This window comes from Ischnura elegans, chromosome 4 (assembly GCF_921293095.1).
Source record: "Ischnura elegans chromosome 4, ioIscEleg1.1, whole genome shotgun sequence".
Lineage (NCBI taxonomy): Eukaryota > Metazoa > Arthropoda > Insecta > Odonata > Coenagrionidae > Ischnura > Ischnura elegans.
This window is the reverse complement of record NC_060249.1, coordinates 47046531-47067108: the sequence shown is the minus strand read 5'-3', so window position 1 is coordinate 47067108 and position 20578 is coordinate 47046531. Positions and strand designations below refer to the sequence as shown.

Here is a 20578-nt window from a genome sequence, read left to right as displayed (position 1 = left end):
TTCAGATAATTTGCAAGAATGCAGCGCATACTTAAATATTTAAATGCTAAACAATACCTGTTTTATACACAGATGATTTCACATAGTTCATGATTTCAAAATAAAGAACTTTTGAAATAGGGAAATGATATAAATAATTTTTCTTTAAATATCCATCAGAGAAGTTATATGCAACAATATTTCACCACATGAAGAATTCACTTGGCAGTAGGCTATTCTGTAGAATATAATCTTTGACTTGCAACCAGAGTGCTACGAATAACAAGCAACTTAGTGCGTTATAATGCACATGAAAACTTATTTGCACCCAGGAAGAAATCCACCACAACAAAATCATTCCAATTATTCCATACATATCCTCCAGGATGAATTTTATTCATAGGTTACACCATAATTGTTAGCCAGACACCAGAGGAAAAAATGTTTCAAACTTTAGAGATAGACAATTATTAATAATAATTGACTTACGCGTCATTCTCCAAACGTCGCCTTCTGCACATATTTAAAGAAGTCTGCCTCACCAATGTACCCAAAACTCTTCTACTAACTACCATGCCATCTACCAGAGGAGTGGCAAGTGTCATCCTGTTTCATGAAAGAAAGTAAGCATGACGTGAAAACCAGCAAAACAAACATCAATGAAAATATATTACATATGTATCACTTGAGGCTCAACTTGGCGGAAGTTGCAAATGCTCATATGTGGTGAAGTTATGCATAACCCAATAATGAAATTATGAATCTTACTTTTTTAGTATTATTATTATTATGAAAATCTACTTTTTAAATCCACAATTCGTTTTCAAAACTACTGTTTTAACCCTTTTATTGCCACCAGGCCGAGATATTACCCCTCGCTGGTTGAGCGAAAAATGCCTTTTTCACTTTATTTTCGTTATTTCTTTCACTTTTTCACAATTATTTCACTTTTTTTTTTCGTGATTGTGGCCTTTTCAACGGCTGTAATTTATGTAAACCCCCATAATCTATATAGGGTCATAAGATGTAAATTTATCTTAAGAATTGGGAAAAAAATCTAGACATATTTCAAAATATTAAGTAGCTGAAAAATTTTTAAATCTGAAACGTTGCCAATTCCAGAAAATAGCCTTGGCAGTCTTCGTACATCCCACCTGAAATGGGCTGGTAGTAAAAGGGTTAATCCACACTTATAATTTTCAAAACCAACTCAGGATTCAACACAGTTGTGTGACATCCTCTGAGTAACATTTTTGTGTGATTATGTGATGGATGTGACCTGAATGGTTGATTTCTTCTTGTTGGGTTTGGCATCACCCAAAACGCATGCACTACATCTATCCTACTCTCAGCACATATCTTCCTTTCATTTCATTTCCTCTTCTGCTTGGTGGCAGGAACCATGGCCTGTGCCCTCTCTTGACCAACTCATTGGGTTACGTGTGGTGGGAATAGGTTGCTTAAATCCCCTGCCAAAAACACTGGTAATTACAGTAACTTCGGTAGACTAGCAGGTATGCTACTTACTTACTTACAAAAAATATTGGGAGGGGCCCGAACTGGGGATCTTGCCCAGAGAAATTTTATAGGTAGTGAGTTTTAAGTTTTTGAAGCATTTTAGAAGAGTCATACGATCAACATTAGAACCTTGATATCTCGAATCTTGATACATATCTGGACACTCCGGGGAAAATCGACAAGCCTGGCACATTTTATCCTCACACCCATAATGAATTTTTGAGGGGGCTTAGGCCCCCTCAGGTCCCATGGAGTCGGTGCCACTATAGCCTAGTAGTCAGAGCTCAGAAAGCATAAGGTCCATAGTCACACTAACAAAGAGACATCGAAAAATCCGGGATCTGAATGCCAATGTAATTGTCTGAAACTATATTGTTAAGGTAGAAAAAGTGTCATGACTTTCTTTCTTCCACATAGGCCAGGGTTTGAGAGGCATTTGCATGTAAAGATTAGATTTCCCACATATATTTCCTCCACAAACCACTCACTGTCTTCCCAACAAATCTTGATCCTCACAACGTAATGGAGACATGGTGAATGGAATGATATTTTTTTCCCAGTTCCATCCCAACAACCCTCCCTCCACAGCTGACCCTCGCTAATTCCTGAATGAGACAACAAAGCCCAACTGTGTGTAAGTGGGTGCGAAAGATAGACAAAGAAGCCTTTGAGAATGGCTAGAGTAGGCTGCTGGAACACAGGGTCATTGTACTTGACGGGTCAAAAAGGGCAGGAGGGGAAACTCGCTAGGGTCAGTAACAGAATGTGAGGATAGCCAATGGTGTTCATTTGGTGAGAAGAAAGAGTTGAGATTATAAAGATATGAAGAGGCTACGGGAGCAATGGCTGGGGCAAGGATGAGCACAAAACCCGGAAATTCACGTGCAAGTACTTCCTCAAATTCACATGGTAAGGCACAATTTGGAGTTCCGTTTAAAATCCATAAACTAATATGAAAATAAAAAATCGTAACTAAATAACTAAATCAAGTCGTATATAACTAAATCGTAACTAAGTAACTAAATTAAACAAATGGGGATGAGTTGTAAGAGTGATTTCTAAAATTATATAAGAGAAAAAAAAATTAGTCTACACTGGGACTCTAACCCGGGACACGCACGGCAAGAGACACCAGAAGAGCGCCTCTATCCACTCAGACACCGCAGTGGATGAGAGGGAGTGATTACTTAAGGGAAGTCATGGTGCGCAAAATCATTACAAGCGAATATCCCTCGAACAAAGGCCTATGTGGAAGAAAACCATGACACTTTTTCTACCTTACCTATATAGTTTCAGAAAATTACATCGGCTTTCAGATCCCGAACATCACTCTAGCAATGTCTCCTAGTAAGACAGGAAATCCAAATGCCAATTAAAGTTTGAAGGAAAGTATCTCTGAAACAGGTTTTTTGATTGTCTTAGGCACTCATAAACAGGAAGGAGAACAAGAGGTAATAGTGTTAAAAATGTTCTACTCTCTCTTGGCCTAGAACTAGGAAGGTTAACACCTATTCTTCTCTCCATTAGTGATTCCCTAAGACTATTGAAAAACCAGTTTTCAAGATATTATTCCTCAATTTAATTGTCATTTGGATATCCAATCTTCAGACTTCTTCAAAAAGGAAAAATAAATAAATCTCGTTACTGATACAAATGCTAACTAGATGATAACACTACTGTTTGAAACCCAGGTCAGTTTTGAAAATTACAAGTTTTGCTTTTGAACAAATTTTATTCCATAATGAATCTATAAAATATGTAATTAAAACAGAAGACCAAATACTTCTCAAGCATACTCACCGCCCAGAAGGACCTTGAAGTTTAACTCTAAGAAGGCCAGTCTGCAACGCATGAAGGAATATCACAAAAGACTCTCGTTCACTGGGCCGGGTCCCACCCTCCAGCCCTGTGGCCATCGAGTTCAGCAAATCACCTACATAAACAAATGTATTTGTTAGAAGCTAGAGAGCCAAAAGTTAGGCAACCGGTACCATCAAAATTATGCTAAGACAATACATAACTATTACACTAGCCTAATTTTTCATGTACGCAATGCATGCTTTTGCATATTTCATCACCATAATTACTTACAATGGAAAAACAAAAAAAGTTTGATAAAAGAAAACGCAAAAGTAACTGCCCACTTTTCATGAGTATGTGATGTCATTAGAGTCCTACTTCGTAAACTTGTTCAGGGAGAATCACTCACAACAGTGTAAACAACAATGGACCACAAGCAACCGATTTGCTAGGCCAAGCAGTAGCTAGGCATGACGCGATAAACTTTAATATGAAAGCCTCAAGGTTCGGTATGAATAGCTTAAGAAGTAAACAACTGATTGAGAAACGTAAAAATATGGTAGTTTTTATTTTTCAAACTGTCACAATCCACAATTTAAATAAATTGATGAACGAGCCTATAGCAGTGAGATGTGCCAATTTCTTTGTTTGTTTGAGTCAAAACTGTTGATCAAAACCAGAATAGACAGCCCAAATAAAAACGTAGTCAACGATGGGAAAACCTCAATTTCAACTGCAAGATGGTGGATAAAAAGACTATCAATAAGTATCATACCAATTGGAACATTAATCCAGTCTTCAAAACTCTCCAGCCAAACCACCAGAACCTTGGTGTCACCCCCAGATGAGTGGAGCGAACCAGGCCCTTGCCGCCCCAGCCTCTTCTGACGAGTCGGAGGTGGTGGTGCAGGGGGCATGATTTCATTGGCCATGTTCGAAGAACTGGCACCTGCAGACCCATCCTGCTGAGCAAGTTGTTGCTGCCTCTCCAAATCGAGTGAAAATGTCCTCATGGGCTTTTCAGGAGGCACAGGAGTCGGAGGTAAGTACCCCCTGTCTGAGAAACTTCGATCAAATGATGCTGTGAACAAAAAGAAATAGGATAAGATTGCATATCAAAATTATTTACATTTACAATTGATTTGGGAAATCATTTTTTATAAGTTAGCACCAAAACATTTTTTTCCTTGGTCAAAGGCTTACGTTTGTTACCATTTGAATTTGAGACCTACCCAATTGTTTTTTTTTTTCATTTAGGACCTCCAGAAAAATAAATTTCACCTCAACATCAATATTTGAACATTACTTAACGGAATATTTACAGCAAAGAACAGCATTTAAAGTCTAATATTCTTGAATTCATATACATATTACTACTTTTTTTACTACTTTTCAATAAGCAGTCCTTTTTTTTCCTTTAGTACAGTGACTCCTCGTTTAACGTCACTTACCGTTCCTGAAAAATGTGACGATAAACGAAATAACGTTAATCGAAACACAATATCCCATAAGAAACAATGTAAAAAGTGAATATCGGCTCCTAGACCTCACAATTCCTACGCAAAAAAATTTTAGCGTATCATATCTGGGGCATTTTTTACGATGGGAATGCCAAGCTATGGCATAAGTACGAGTTCCTGTCTTCATCGGCGACAATAGCAGCACTGACGTAAATCCTTCTCCATTTTTGTATCTTCCCGCATTTGCTTTTCGGCTTCGCTATGGTGGTCGCCCGGGCGAGCGTCGCATGGGCATCATCATCGCTTATACATCGTCGCAGTTACAGGAACCAAAATTATTGTGAACACGGCGAAAAAAGTGACGACAAAAGCTCCGAGTTCTACACGGAAAAATTCCTTGAAATCACTTTTTAGGTTCCTGAAAACCATTATATCAAGTAAAACCTTGCGCACCTACCTAAGAATTAATTTTGCAGAAAATTTGCTTAAACCGTAATCACAATTAACAATAAACACACCGTTTTACACTTCGTTTAGACTGACTGTATTACCGCCCACAAAACGAACAACCCGCAACGCCCACCGCTTCGCGTTTTTTTCTCGCGCGAAATTTAAAAGCCTTGACGTTATCGCGAAGCAAAGGTGCGATAAACGAGTAACGGTCTCAAAATTTTCGTGATGTTATCGCGAAATGACGATAAACGGGGTGACGTAGAACGAGGACTCACTGTATAGTCTAGTATTCGGAGGAGGTGACCGATGGCTGAGGTCATTTGCACCAGGATGGAAGGGTATGGAAGGAAGGGTGGAGAGAAACTCGGCATGGAATTAGCTTGTTCTTAAAGAAAGGGACCAAGGTGACCACGGCTTAACGTTCCATCTGACAGACTGGGTGTTGCACTTGAAATGTCTTCCACAAAACACTCATGCAGGGATCAACCGTTCTCAGTAAATTCTCAGCCACCATTGGGATTTGAAATTCAGGAAAGCAGAATAATGCTTCAAAGTGCACTTGAACTTTCAAATGGAAACTCACCAGGACCGGATGAGAGTTCTCCACTCGTCAAAGAACCATCAGTAGAAATTGTATCCATAAACTTCTGAGATTTCAAGGTAGGTACAACAAATGCAATTTCCGAGTTGACATCTGCCCAGTACAGCACCTTATTTTCACCATTGTATAAAGACCCACCATGGTCAGAGACTGGTAAGTCAACTGTAAAAAGAAACAATATTAGTCCTGAGTGAAAAGACTTCAAGCAAAATCATTATGAAAAAACTTCAATTGATGAATTGTAAATGAAAAATAGATTTACATAAAAATAGCCATTCATTGTGCAACACAGCATGAACTTCGTATAATGTAATAACCTATTTTGAAGGTCTAAAATGCTGAAAACAAACTTGGACAAAACTTCACATTTTCACCGAAGAAGTGCACGATAAAAATTGATCCCCATAAAAAAATGATAATTATGTTCACTTACAGCCAGATGAAGATTCAGTCACCCTCCAACTAGTAGATACATGGCCACTCCAACCAGGGTGTTTATGTACACTAACAGGCCATCCCAAGGAAGAAAGAAACTCAAGGAAATGAGGATTTACAGTGGATGATGAGTTCTGCCAAAAGAAAAAAATGATAAATTAAATCAAGATTTTTCTCTGATAACAGTCGATTTTGAAGTGCCTTACTTAAAGTTCACTTACCACATTTGATAAAATTTCATCAGCAGTTTTCTGTCTTGCCCTGACATAAAACAGATGAACCGTGTCACATGTTCTACAGCTTATTCCATCCAAAGTTTCGAGATCATGGCTGAATCCTGGCTGGTTAATATCTAACGCCATCAACGGTGCAATTGGTGAATTTAATGGTTCCTAAAATGATGATCAAAGGCAAAAAAATGAAAATAAGTTCATACATAGTGAGTCAATAGCAGAACCACAGAGAAAAATGTTGAAATACACAGAAAAGCACAAATGTGCAAGAAGAACTGGATTAATGGTGGTTTTCCAAGACTGTACATTCAGCCGATGGAAAACTAATGGCAAACTATTGCAACATCACCTCTGGTAAACACTGAATCATCAATTAAAAAATTGAACTATGCAACCACTTACGTTTTTAGTAATTGAATAGCTACAATACTTCAGAAAGTTCAACCTTCTTCCTCTTGAGAATCCCAGCAAAGATGGAAACATCATTTTCGAACTAGATTAAATGTATCAGAGCTCAATTTAATAAATTCAGCGAAATGCCATCAAGAGGCTTTGGTGATTTTTTTTTTTTTTAAACTGACCAATTTTCAAAAATTTTAAAATTTAAAGTTAAGTATTATCACTAACAGCATCAGTAAAATTTTCATTATTACATATTATTATAATTATACCTTGAGAGATTCCGAGGAGAGGAAGCCAAAATGAGAAAGGAAGAGGCGAGCTGTTTGGAACTCGTGGCACACTGGCGGAGGCGTGCATTCCACTTGACCTCCAGAATCCCGAATCTGTTCCAACAAGGCTTTCGACTTTTGCATGGCAGCTGCCTCAGCTGCAACCTGACGCTCCATGAGTCTAGCCAAATGTGCATGCTCCATGCTTGACTTCTCATCTTCAACAAACGTTGATTCCAAAGAAGGGATGGAATGATCACTGAAATATGCAATGTCATTACCTCAATGATTTACTGTAACAATGAAAATTTTTACAACACCAATCTTCAAGCCATGGAATCTAGACTCCTACAAACCACAAATATAAATTTAAAGATAAAGATTTCAGTATCTAAGAATCATTGGCTATTAAACTAACTACAGTGGAACTTGCTTAGTACCTTCTTCTTTAGCACATTTTCCTCCTTAACAAGGCGATTTGTCCTGGTACCATCCAATCACAGGTAAAACTATTTGGTTAGTACATTGTAAATAATGGTGATTTCCTGGGTAGTATGCTCAATTACTTTCCATGATGCAACCCACAAGTCATTTTTGGTAAGATAATTGAAAAAGTCATTAAATTTCAGCTCTACAATCATTTTCACGATAATAATCTATTTACACCCTCTCAATATGGCTTTCGTCAAGGTCGTTCTACATCTTCTGCCATCAAATATGTGGTCGATAACTTACTGGAAGCTTTTGAAAATAGATCCTCTCTTGTTCTAACAGCTTGTGACCTTTCTAAAGCTTTTGATTGTGTTCCCATCCACTACTCCTTCGAAAATTACAATATTATGGTATCAATAATACTGAATTAAAACTCATGGAGTCCTACATAACAAACCGCTCGCAATGTGTTCAAGTGAATAATTCACTGTCTGCCCCTCTTAACGTAACACATGGTGTACCACAAGGATCAGTCCTCGGTCCTCTTTTATTTTTAATTTTGATAAATGATCTCCCACACCATCTTCCTTGCACGTCAGTTTTATATGCTGACGACACTACTCTGATACATGATCTAAATGACCCCACCTATCCTTCGGATGTTATCCTTTCAGTGGCCGAAGAATGGTTCTCAGCAAACAGCTCACTTTGCATATTCAACCACTTACCTCAAGAGGCAAGAAATTGTACTTTAAGAAAGTTTAAAGGTGTTCTTCACTCGTGGATAGTGACTCAAGCTTTCTATTCACTCAAAGAATTTCTGGAGAGCAATACTCTAGTATAATTGTATATTCTAGCTTTAGTTTTTCTTTGACGAAGACTATTACATTGTATTATGTTTAATGTTGAATAAATTATGATTATGATTTCCTAGTATCTTCTGAAGGTGTTTAAACCATCGAATTCATCAGTTGTATTACTTTTATCAGCCATTGGCCTTCTTACTTTCATTCCACACCTGTCTTTCTACAACCCTAATGCATCCAATTGGATTTCTCAATACGAGGGGTACGTGCCTCATTACTATACAAGTGTCGCGGGAGCAGATGATGCGTTAGATCTCCACGTAAAGCCTAATGCAAAAATACTTGATCTCGGCACAAGAAATAGAATTAGACTATATTGGACAATTTTTTAAAAGTGAATTTAAACTGTAAAATATAAAAATGCGCTTCTATTAATCTTTAAGTGTGTTATTAATCGTCATATCAATATAGTTTCATTCCAAGTAAGGCGGCTGCCAGGAGTTATGGTAAATTAAGTTTTGCCAATATTTATGATGTTTTAAAACAACCATATGATATGCTCGTCAGTTATTGTCATATTTTCCGGGTAAGCTCTGAGAAAGAAGAAATAACTAAGCTTAACTTATCCTCTTAAAACATAAAAATGACAAATCACGGGAGAATAATGCCAGTTTTACATAATTGTTTCAGGGAAATCTATAAAACATTGTGATTTTTATTCACATGGTACTGTTTTTGCAATGCAGTGCTCATTTTCATGATTTTCAATGTGGAAAGAGTTCAGGAAGGTGATCCTACGAGAACTTCCAAAAGTAATAATAATTATGACGACTTTTCCATGGAGTGCAATTAGCCCGATTGCTATTATCTACTTGCCAGGTTAGCACGTTTTCCTGGATACCACGTTCTTTTTTGTGGTCCCGTCAGAAACGTACTAAACAAGTTCTACTGCATTAGTAGTTTATCTTTTTCATTATTATTCAAATTGTCATCATACCACACACTGAATGTATCAATCATGTAATTTTTATTCATATTATCTGTTAAGGAATACCTAGTTCAAGCAATTCAATTTATTGCAACAGAATGAGATTAATTCATAAATTGTGGCTATCTTTTCTTGCAAAATTCAATTTCAATTATTTAAATCACCAAATTCCATGCATGGCGAAATTTCCCAAAACATGTTTCAGGGAACCAGTCAACAATATTTTTTTAATGAAAGGCACATAACTTACCAAATTTTTATGTACCTAAGGAAGATTCACCAGACTACTAGGCCAATCCAAGAAAATTACACCATTAATATATTCACTGCTTTTATAGTGAAAGATGTTGACCACCTTTAAATTACACCATTCACTCATAACCAAAAATTATAAAATTAAATAAAAGCAACAACACTTACACTTTGCAAAGAGGAATTCGGTCCACACTTTCAGGAAAGTATCGGGGCTTAAAATCGGGTCGAACAGACGTCTCTCCCATTGGAATAGGTCTGCCAGGATTTGGAGCATGATATTTGCTCCCAGACTTGTGTCGAGGGAGATGTCTGAGCTGCATTGACCACGCATGACGTCCAAAAGGACCTCTAATGAGTAAGGTCACCGTAGGCTGAGAATCTGAGAAGAAAATTCAAAGGCTTGGTAACAGTTATGCATACAGAGTATACACATGGGATGATCCCTAAACATTTACATATTTTCAAAAGAAAGAACTATTCCTACTTTACTGAAAAAAGGACCTAGTTTACTACACTAGCTATAACTACTTCAAGCAAATCCATTGACAAGTCAATTCAGAAAACATCTGATGTCTCACACTCATACTTTATCGTGAACATTTGTATAAACAAGGTTTGGTCAATGGCAAACGTTAATATGCCCATTATCTCAATATCCTCAACGGAAGCAAGTTGACTCAGTGGGTAGAGCATTTGGCTTAAAATTGATGGGTTCTAGATTCAGTTTTCGGGTAAAGCCATAGAAAAAAATCACACCGATACTTCACTTAGGGAAAGGAACAGGTCTCCCTAACACTGAATTAGTAAAACTCATGCACCTATGACTTAGGCTAGGCTGAGCTCTATCCAAACCAACTTTCATTAATATAAGACACGGTCTCCGGCATTATTTTGTGGAACTGCTTCATCATACGATAAAAATACTTTGTTCTACAACTTTCATTACTTTCAACGACTTTGGGGAATGTGTTTACAACATATAATTTTTAACGGCATAATCTTATTAAAGTATTGTTGCCACTCATAATTTTCTGACAGAAATGGTAGTAGAATGATTACTTTAGCTTCCGGAAAATCACAGTTCTATACAGTGGGTGATTTCTCACAGCTTTCTCTCTATAGAGATTCTACTGTATTCCTATGGGATAACATTACATGCCGGAGTTTAAGAAAACTGATAACCCATCATTAAATTTTATAAATTCTAATCATTTTAAGGGCATAATAATTGACTAATTGGCACATAATGAGAAAGATGATAACTGCTAATGCACAAAGAATGCATGATGAGAATAAAATAAAGCCTTTCAGCAAAATGATTAACTCACCTTGTTCATCAGACACGCCTAACGGCTCTTCCAGAAGAGCCAACATGGTTGAATTCTCAATGACGAAATAACGAAAATGGTGGAGGGGAGATGACCCTTTGTACTGCTCACTATAAAAGGAATTACTACAATTTCGATGGAATGGTGGAGTCAATGATGACGGAGATCGACAATGTCGGAGCAAGGCAGCTTCATCCAATAATGATGATAGAGACTCAGCTCCACAAGGTGATGGAAAATACCCAACCTACAAAACATAGAAATAATTTCATAAATATGAGGCCCAATCACACCTTACAGAAATTGGGTAATCAAAAATCATTGCAAGTGACTAGGATAAGACCTAAACCATTTAAACCACTAACTGTTTGTACTTCATTACCCATTACACGATGTAAAACAATGTTGGAACCACCACTGAAAAAAGGAGACAAAAAACTCAAAACTGTAACATCAATCACATGTAACAGCCTTTCAACAATTTTTTTGTTCCTTTAATAAGTAAAACAGAATTATTTTCCTCAAGAGTAGCCCTCCATCTCTTTCAAACAATTCCCTCCGCCAAATTAAACAAAACCTTGGCAACACAGCATACACAAGTAGCATGCATGCCTTCAAATGCAACCCCACCAATACCTCGAGCACATCAACTTAACACATTGACCATCATGCAGTCATAGTGACCAGAAATGAAACTGTCCACCTCGCCATGCTGGTCATAGAGACTGGCCACAAAGCGACTGAATACTAGAGTACTTCTTACGCCAAGAGTTGCACGCATTAACATTATTTTGGCATGGACCGTATCTGAAGTGGTCATTATGGCCCAATTACCTCAAAATAAAGTAAAATTAATTTTAGATTCATAACAATGATATATCTATGAGCCATTTCTTATTTATTTACTCCTGTGAGCTATTATTGTAGTGAATGAGTTGAAACTCTCACGCAGTAAAAAAAATTAGGTGGGGCTGCTAATAGGCTGAAATGAAAATTTAGAAGTGTATGCCCTAAAGCATATTAAAATAGTCATTTCTTTATTCCTTTACCATCGAAGACAGCACCAATGGTCTTTTACTCAAGGGTTTTTAACTCATCAATCAAACGTACACAAGCAACCATGCCCTGGATGATATGGGTTACCCGTGAGCTCTTATGTGGCAGGCAAGGGCTTAATCCCGCCGCTGCCACCGAGGCTGGCATAAATCAATAATATGTTATTGATGAAAAAAAAACTGATGGCATCACAGGAAATATACACTAAAGCACTATGGCGGGCAGCATGTTAAAAGAGCATTTAGTAGACAATAAAAAATAAATTATAATTCCATAAGAAAGTTGAAGCAGACCTACGTCACCGGAAAAATATTTGAAATACCAATAAATGATTTCAGGTGTTCCCAGTGAATTAAAGGCAAAAAGATTTATCAGGCTTCACATAGGGTGATGTTTTACAATGATGCTGGCATTTCAACAAATGACTTTTCCATTTTAGCAATAACGCTTCATGTCTTGCAAATAAGGAGCCCTTCCACCATGTTCAAGCTTCTAGTTTCAATTTGACTTGTCTATCATCTTCCAGATTTGTAATATTTCGAAGCCTGTCATATGAATGGCTGTGAAATATACATCAATTGCCGTGATCAAAACTTCCCCTGGATTGGGAATCACACCAAGGACCTTTGGCTTTCTGGGCCATTGTGCAGACCACTGAGCTAACCACGTTCCTCAATTCCCAAATGCAATTGTATTTCCTGAATTTCCATCCTCCAGATGTTTTGTCATTGCTGTGTCATAATTCACACCTTATCCAGTCATCAAAAAAACATTATTCAACACCAAACCCAGGAAAATTTTTGTTTTAAACATTATCATAATGTTTAAAAATTTATACCAGAGGATAACAGATTTCACCTCAGCATCACACACTGAAGACTTAATTTCTACGCACTTCATTTCCAACTTCGTTCCTACACTTACTTGTTCAAGAATCACAGTTAGCAATGCCTCAGCTGCATCCCTCACTCTCATCGATGCAGGCTTCAGCTCCTTCTCCTCCTTCATTTTGATTGGTTCACCAGGCTTACCCTGAAAATTACCAGATTTAAGAGATAATTTAGAAAGACAGTCATTTTTTGCTCTACAAATCTTTCAATTGATTATGCATCCATGCATTTTCCATTTATTCACCATTCACCACCATTTCACTCCCTCCTGATTATACCCACTCCCTGAAGAGAGATTTAAAGCTTTCCTAGCAAATTGACTGCGTGAGGAGTTCTCGGCATTGATTCCGCATCAGGAACTGCATTACTGCCAATGTTTCGACGTCTGTCTCGGCCATCGTCCTCAGGGCAATGAGTCAGTAGTACATAATTGTCACTCACAGCCCTGAAGATGATGGCCAAGTCAGGCATCAAAACGTCCGCAGTATTGCAGTTCCTGAACCGGTGGTGATCAGGAGAACTGTTCGTGCACACCCACTCCCTGATTAACGCACCAAATTCATACCATAACCATACCAAAACAGCTCTATTCCAGTAGCACAAGTTTTCTGACACTGTAGAAATTTTGTTAATTCTCTTTTGAAAATAATGTTGTTGTTATAATCCCTTCACAAATGATTGATAATCATTTATTATATTCTTTTTTTCATTCATATTTTAGATATTTCGCCAATAATAAATAATATCAAGTATTGAGCCATAGGCTTTACCAGAATCCATGTGAAGACACACGTTACATATCGTACAAGCACGTGTAAGAGCTGCACATGTGTAAGAGATGCACCCCTATTTTGAGCATTGAATCTAAAGAAAAAAAATTTGAAGATAAGAAGTTTATGTAAGAGACGCATCCTCACTCTCAGCTGCAATTTCTGAGAAAAAAGGTGCGCCTCTTGCATATGCTTATACGGTATTTTCATGCACACAATCGTACAACAACTTCAAACATTTAACATTCAATAGTGTTTTAAAATGCTTAAAAAAATATCAAAAGGCAAAAGGTTAATGGAGCACAGCATTTGCAGTTCACCATGGAATTTTCTACCGTGTTAATGCAAAACTGGAGAGTGCTAAACTGGAAAGGGACTCAAAATATAAACAGTGGTAATGCAGAACAGAACTAATCCCAGCATGCATATTTATGCTGCTAACAAGTTTCACCTAGAGTGGCCCTAACATTGGGCAACTGATTTAACGTCCCAGGTTCATATCCCACGCAAAGACTTCTTACAGCCCCCAAAAAACAACATATAATTCGAAGGTAGCCCAGGGAAAGGAACTAGCCTCCCTCCCACGAGTGTGCAGTATCACACACCTGTGGTTTAGTTGCTATCCTCACTTATTCAAACCAATATTCAGGATAAATAACAAAGTAATTGAGTGAACGATGAGGAAAATGTCAAAACACACCTGAGATTTAGTTCCAGAGATTCCAAGTTCTACAACTTCCAGAACAGTTGTGAGGCATTCCTTGTCATGAAGTAGGAATGGATGCGCAGATAGCCAGGTCGCAGCAGTCTGGAACGCTGCCACAATGGAGGAATGCAGATCTTTGGAGTGAGCGGGAGGGGGGCGCGAGCACTGCTGCGCAACGTAGTCACATAACCACTTCACAGCACGCTTGCATTCAAGATCATCTAAAGCATTGAGTAAAAAATTTCAAAATCTTTAAGTTCAGCACAATAATGTCCCAACGATATCAGATACACTTGGGGGAAGGATTCACATACAATCAATTCTTGGGGTTGGAAAATTGATCGAAATCTTAAGAATCCGTTGAATCGAGAATTGATTGAATCAATGGATTGGGGATTTAAATCATTAAAGCATCAATAAGCACATAAATACAGAGAAATGATTCCTACTGTTAACTTCACTTGAGGGTTGACCTTCATATGCAACAAGGATATTAATGAAAATAATGAAGTAACACCATACTCTTAATGACCAGTAATGAACATAAGCATTTATTATAGCCCACTGACCCCTTAATAACTATCAATATCCTAAATAAATAAATATATATAATATGATTTTAATTATAGGGGAATACTCTTTAATCAGCCCATCATCAGCAATATTTTTTCTTAAGTCCTGAATAAGCCTCCACTTATTTTCATGCCCTTGTATCATCCTCTTTGGGTCATTTTCTGAGACAGGAGAGGGTTCAAGAGACTACTGTCTCTTGGTCTTCAAGACCAACATTGAGTTGGAAGTAAGCATGAGGTGGTAGATGGGCACTTGCACTTAAGCCATACAGTCATTACGGAGTCTATGTTATGAACTCTAAAAATACGGGAAGTTGATAACCCCTCCCCAAGTGAAGCCAAGTTAATTGCATGTCTGGCCCTCTTCAGAAGAACGTCTAGAATCGCACCCAATCTAAATACATGGGAACCGGGCTACTTAGAATTTTTTTTCAGCTGAAAAAATTTGGATGAGATTGCGATTCGGAAAATAAAGTACTGCATGTATCAAGTGACTTTGTATGTAGTCACGCACACAGGGATGCTGGCTCACAAAAAATATTGGGGGGGCCCAAACCGGGGATCTTGCCCCGGGAAATTTGAGTTTGCCCCGAGAAATTTGAGAAAATGCCCCGAGAGGTAGTGAGTTTTAAGTTTTTTAAGCATTTTAGAAGAGTCATATGATCAACATTAGAACCCTGATAACTCGAATCTCGATATCTGGACATTCCGGGGAATTCCGACAACACACATTCCTGACACATTTTTTCCTCACACCCATAACGAATTTTTTAGGGGGCTCGGGCACCCTCAGGCCCCATGGAGTCAGCACCACTGCACACACAGGTGCAAAGTTATATGCACCAAGGATGAAGTTTGCCATGAAAAAATGTTTGCCTTAGCCAGGATCCAAACCCCAATCTCCTGATTGCTGGTCAGGCACACTAAGCCAATTACACCATCAACCCATCTCCTCACGCTAAACTTTTTAATGAATAAGGTGTTGACGTCATAAGTATCCACTGTGACACATGGGATAGAGGTAGTGATGGACTTAGTCGGTCATTCTCGTGATCCCAATCACGGTGACCATTCATTTGAGTGACTCTGTCATGAACGGGAGGTCATGATTAAATGGGTCATGATTGTGGAAAGTGGACGGCAATCACGACCGAGTAGGCAATCACGACCGCGTAGACAATCACGACCGAGGGGGCAATCACTACCCTGTTGTCATTCATGACCCGCTTATCGCTTTCTGCTTAAGGACAATATCTATGTAGCTTGTTAAACGAGAGGTGAGTTGTTATTATTATTAATCTATACAGTTTTTTCATTTATTAAAACCAGAAACTAGTTAATTTTTATCTTAATTACTTCCAAAACATTTACAAATACAGAATGTGCCTTAAATGTTGTTTATTACACTCCTTTTATTGTTTTTCAAGATACAGAATCAATGATAATTTCCAATCATTCGTGGGGCATAGGGTTAGTGATCAATGTTTTATTATGGAAAGTCAATATAAATAATGGAACTGATTGAAAGGCATGAGAGAAAACTGGGCTCTCTCAAGATTTTCGGCATACCTATCACCTGAGATACGAAGGCCATGGGTACCCTAAAATGTCGATTATAGAAAACTTTACAATTATTACGAACATTGCCCCTAAAAGTGATAGCAATACCATGCCATTCATCACCACGAGTGAAAGAGCAGTCAAAAACGGTCAATTCAGGTCGCGAGTGACGATTATCAACCGCAACATCTTCGAAGAATGATAGGGATTGGACTGTGTATGAGAATGACCTATGCACTGAACAATCACGAATGACCCAATGGCTGGCGATTGACGGAGAACGACCACGATCACGAATGACCTGCGTCTAGAACAATCATGAATGACCGACGATCGCGACTGATGGAGAACGTCCACGGTCACGAACGACCGACGGGAGGAAATGACCCTCTCGGTCATCTGAATGATCCCGTTCACCGATCAATCTCGGAGATGACCCTGGTCACATGATTCGATCGTTCATGACCGACCCATCACTAGATAGAGGTCATGCTTACTAAGCCACGATCAGAGAAATAAACCCCAACTTTCGTGTAATTAGCTAGGAAGCCTGTCCATCAATCAGGAGATGCAGCTTCGAATACTGGCTAAGCCAAATGTTTCTTTATGGCAAAATTCATCTTTGGTGCACGTAGCTTTCTCTCATGGAGTCCACATTCGAATCTTTGAATCCTCTAATCTTGAGCATTTGATGGATTAGGATGGGCTGGTGGATTCAATGACCCATCCCTATATAATATGGTTAATTGAGCTTATGTATACAATAAATGTTTGACTGAAATCATTTTCATTATTAACCTTAAGATTGCGGGAACGTTTTTATACATTCTGCATGCTGACTGCGGCATTTACCAACTATTTTTTTTGCTTCCTGGATATCTTGCACTTGGGCACTTTCCCTCACCATAAGGATCGCTAAGGGGCTTCTCTAACTCCACCAGACTAGCCCCATGGCAGGAGGTGCCTCCTTCACAGGGGCTGTCTTCTGCACTGGCTGGCAGCTAAAATCGTGAACTCCCGCAGCCAAAGGATTAAGAGTGTTCTCAGTCCCTCTGATTTCCCTCAAACTTTGCCACTGATTTTTATAGATGCTAACAAACAAAGTTACACAGTAGCAGCACCTAACATCTGACTGAATTTCACCAAAAGTTGACTTTGCCAAAATGCGATGTAATACTCAAGTCCTGGTCATGCAATTACATCACACTGATTATTGGTGAGCTGGTATTATCATCACCTATGGAATAGCTTGAAAATTACAGTACATACTCACAAAATACTTCACAAAGAAATTAGTACGTGGCGCTTTCAAAGTTTATTTTAACGTACTTCATTAAATACCTTGCATAATTTCTTTGAGGCAGCTCACGTCCCCAGTCTCAATAAGTTCTTAGCCACACATTCCGGCACATTTTTACACACTGAGTTCTCAGTTTATAGCAAAGTAAAGAGAATTATCGCCACTTGTTTTAGATTTCCAATTCACACAGGATTAAACTTTTGAAAAAGCATCAGAACACTTTCATTTTCTAAAAATATCAGGTATTTGATCAAAACCAAGAGACAGAATTTGTAAATATATCTGAATAAAAATAGGTATGTTTTTCTACTTTGATTTTGGGGAGTAACTTTATATGCAGCTTTAAAAGTAAATGCCACCATACCAAAAAAGCAAAATTGGAATAACTACACTAATTAATAAAAAAAATGACTATCACATCACAAACGGCACAGTACGATGGAAATACATATTATACAGAAAGGGTTTTTACTTACTATGGGTAACACAAAGTTCAATAAGATTTTAGGTTAGGTTTTAAATATGCCATTACACATTCAAATTGAAGAGACCAGCTACATACCTGTCAACTTTCGGGCTGCGCAGTCGCAAATGGATAAGATAAGGAAAGATTTATAAAATTCATTAAAATAATACCATAGAAATTGTCTTTCGTCAATGAAGAACAATAATTTTCACAGTATCACTTCTTTTAGAAAATGCAAGCTAAAAATATGCTCATTTAATAGTTACAAGTGAATTAAATGAACACTCTTCAAAAACACAAAAGCTGAATATACTTCTTTGCCAGAGGAATGGATGTATCATAGAAAGTAGTCAAGAAATTAACCATATTACTTGAATTTTGATAGAAGTAAGGCCAGGAAGAGCTTGAAAGTCAGAGAATTTTTAAACTCAATTACATGCAATCACAAGATTGGTCCATGCAATTGCCAGGACTCGTAAACAAATATGATATAGCAAATCCATGAAGTGTTACATGATATTCATTCAAAAATGTTTGTATTAGAGGTGCCAAAACTGCACCAGCAAATAAGGAAAGAAAGATGTGCAACAGAAATGCCAAGATAGGAAGGTAGGAAGAAGAATGCTAAATACTAAAAGAATAAGGAACCATCAAATAGTACAGATATACAGAGAGAGCATAGTGCACTGAAACCTATATCAATAGCATCAGATCAAAAAGAATCTACATATTATTAAGAATGTTTTACTGGCTCATTCAGAAAATCCTGTAAAACTCAAAGAGCTAAAAAAATGAAAACTCCTTCCACACCAAATGATCAAGATTTTGATTATACTCAATTTAAATGTCAATTATATAAACGGTATCAATTTGAAAGAGTCACTTAATTATCTGTAAAACAGCGATATCATGGAATCTTTCCATTTGTTTTTTTTTACTGTCTCATTGGATTCCTGGCATGTGATATTTTCTTTAATGATACAGCCTCCAACAGAAAATACTGACATCCTTACCCCACCATTTGATTTCCAGAACCAAAAATATAGTTTCAATATACTTTATTACTCTGAATACTATGCTCAAATGTAAATTTTTACACAATTCTCCCAGCAAGCAAAACATTCAGTAAGTTTGATGATATTTTTAATTTTTAAGCTATTATTTCATTTTGCAAGTGTGTCATTTTGTTCATAAAAACTTTGAAATACAATTGACAGTCACTACTCCCACGCTGTACTTCAGACAGCATAGTTCGGAGATCAAGCAATATATTGCAACCGGCTGGATGGCTGTTCAGAATAGCGAATCGCAACAACGTGACTGAAAATATTGAGAATAACAACTTACGGTGGAATTTCAGATGTGATTACTTCCTATAGAGCGTTCCACATTTAGTTGACAGTACGGGCCTTATGGATAACAGTGTTGCCAAGCTTCCGCTCCGCCGGCAGGCATCCTAACAGCGTATGCAACCACACATAAAGTGGTGCCAAAATGGTATAGTTCAAAAAGGAGTTAGGGATCGCACGAAAGACGGCGTATATTAAGGAATCTTTTAGCGTAAATTACAATAACTTTGATGCAATATAAAAGGAAAAGTCTTTTGTTATTTTATGTATGCACTTATTCAATGCACAAGCTGAATAATGAATATTCTGTAATGTAAAAAATAACAATAAATTGAAGGATAATAAAAATTATCATCATTCCTGAATGAGACAAATTTTCTGTTCCTTCCATATTATGCAATATTTTTTGGCTCTGGCTAGTATTACATGAAAGGCGATGTTGTATAAGGCATCATCAATCTTAAATTTTTCCAAATTTTCCCGTACTTGGTTTATTGTAAATTAAAGATCTCTTTTCAAGCTGACATCTTCGAAGCAACTTTCCTTAATGTTTTCTTTCCTCCACCGTGTATTAGGCTAGGATTCCAATTTCCTTGAGTAACAAGAGGCATGATCTACCACTATAATTGATCCTTCGGGTAAGTTTGCAAGAAGTGAGTGCTCAAACCATCTCTCTTAACACTCGCCACCCACTTCTTCATGCTCATCCATTGAGTTCTTTATGCACAGAAACGCATGCGATGCTCCTTTTATGAACCCATTTTCCGTTCCTGCGTGTATACTTGCAAATCGTCCTCCTCGGGAAGTGGGGGCCAAGCCCAGTATTTAGTCCAGCAAGGAAAGCTTGACGCGGATTTTCTAATTGTTTATTTCGCAAACTAATGTTCACTATTTGTCCAACATTGATCCAACTTTCGCCTGTGAATACACTCGTCCTGTGTTCGCGACGA

The 20578-nt window shown here is 37.7% G+C and overlaps 1 protein-coding gene across 9 annotated transcripts in view; it reads right to left on the bottom strand.

The window, feature by feature from the left end:
- Positions 1–20578, bottom strand: part of LOC124157399 (ral GTPase-activating protein subunit beta) — a 61404-nt gene that overhangs the window by 1842 nt on the left and 38984 nt on the right. For 6 of the 9 annotated variants that reach the window (XM_046532076.1, XM_046532080.1, XM_046532082.1 and 3 more), the window contains 12 exons: positions 18376–18390; positions 14376–14602; positions 12940–13047; positions 10960–11206; positions 9797–10010; positions 7151–7409; positions 6468–6638; positions 6245–6380; positions 5794–5973; positions 4073–4378; positions 3298–3430; positions 469–585 (listed from right to left, as the gene is read on the bottom strand). In XM_046532076.1, the coding sequence (XP_046388032.1) occupies positions 469–585; positions 3298–3430; positions 4073–4378; positions 5794–5973; positions 6245–6380; positions 6468–6638; positions 7151–7409; positions 9797–10010; positions 10960–11206; positions 12940–13047; positions 14376–14602; positions 18376–18390 (2113 nt within the window). The remainder of the gene's footprint in view (positions 1–468; positions 586–3297; positions 3431–4072; positions 4379–5793; positions 5974–6244; positions 6381–6467; positions 6639–7150; positions 7410–9796; positions 10011–10959; positions 11207–12939; positions 13048–14375; positions 14603–18375; positions 18391–20578) is intronic. The other 3 variants (XM_046532078.1, XM_046532081.1, XM_046532084.1) reach the window with 1 other exon arrangement.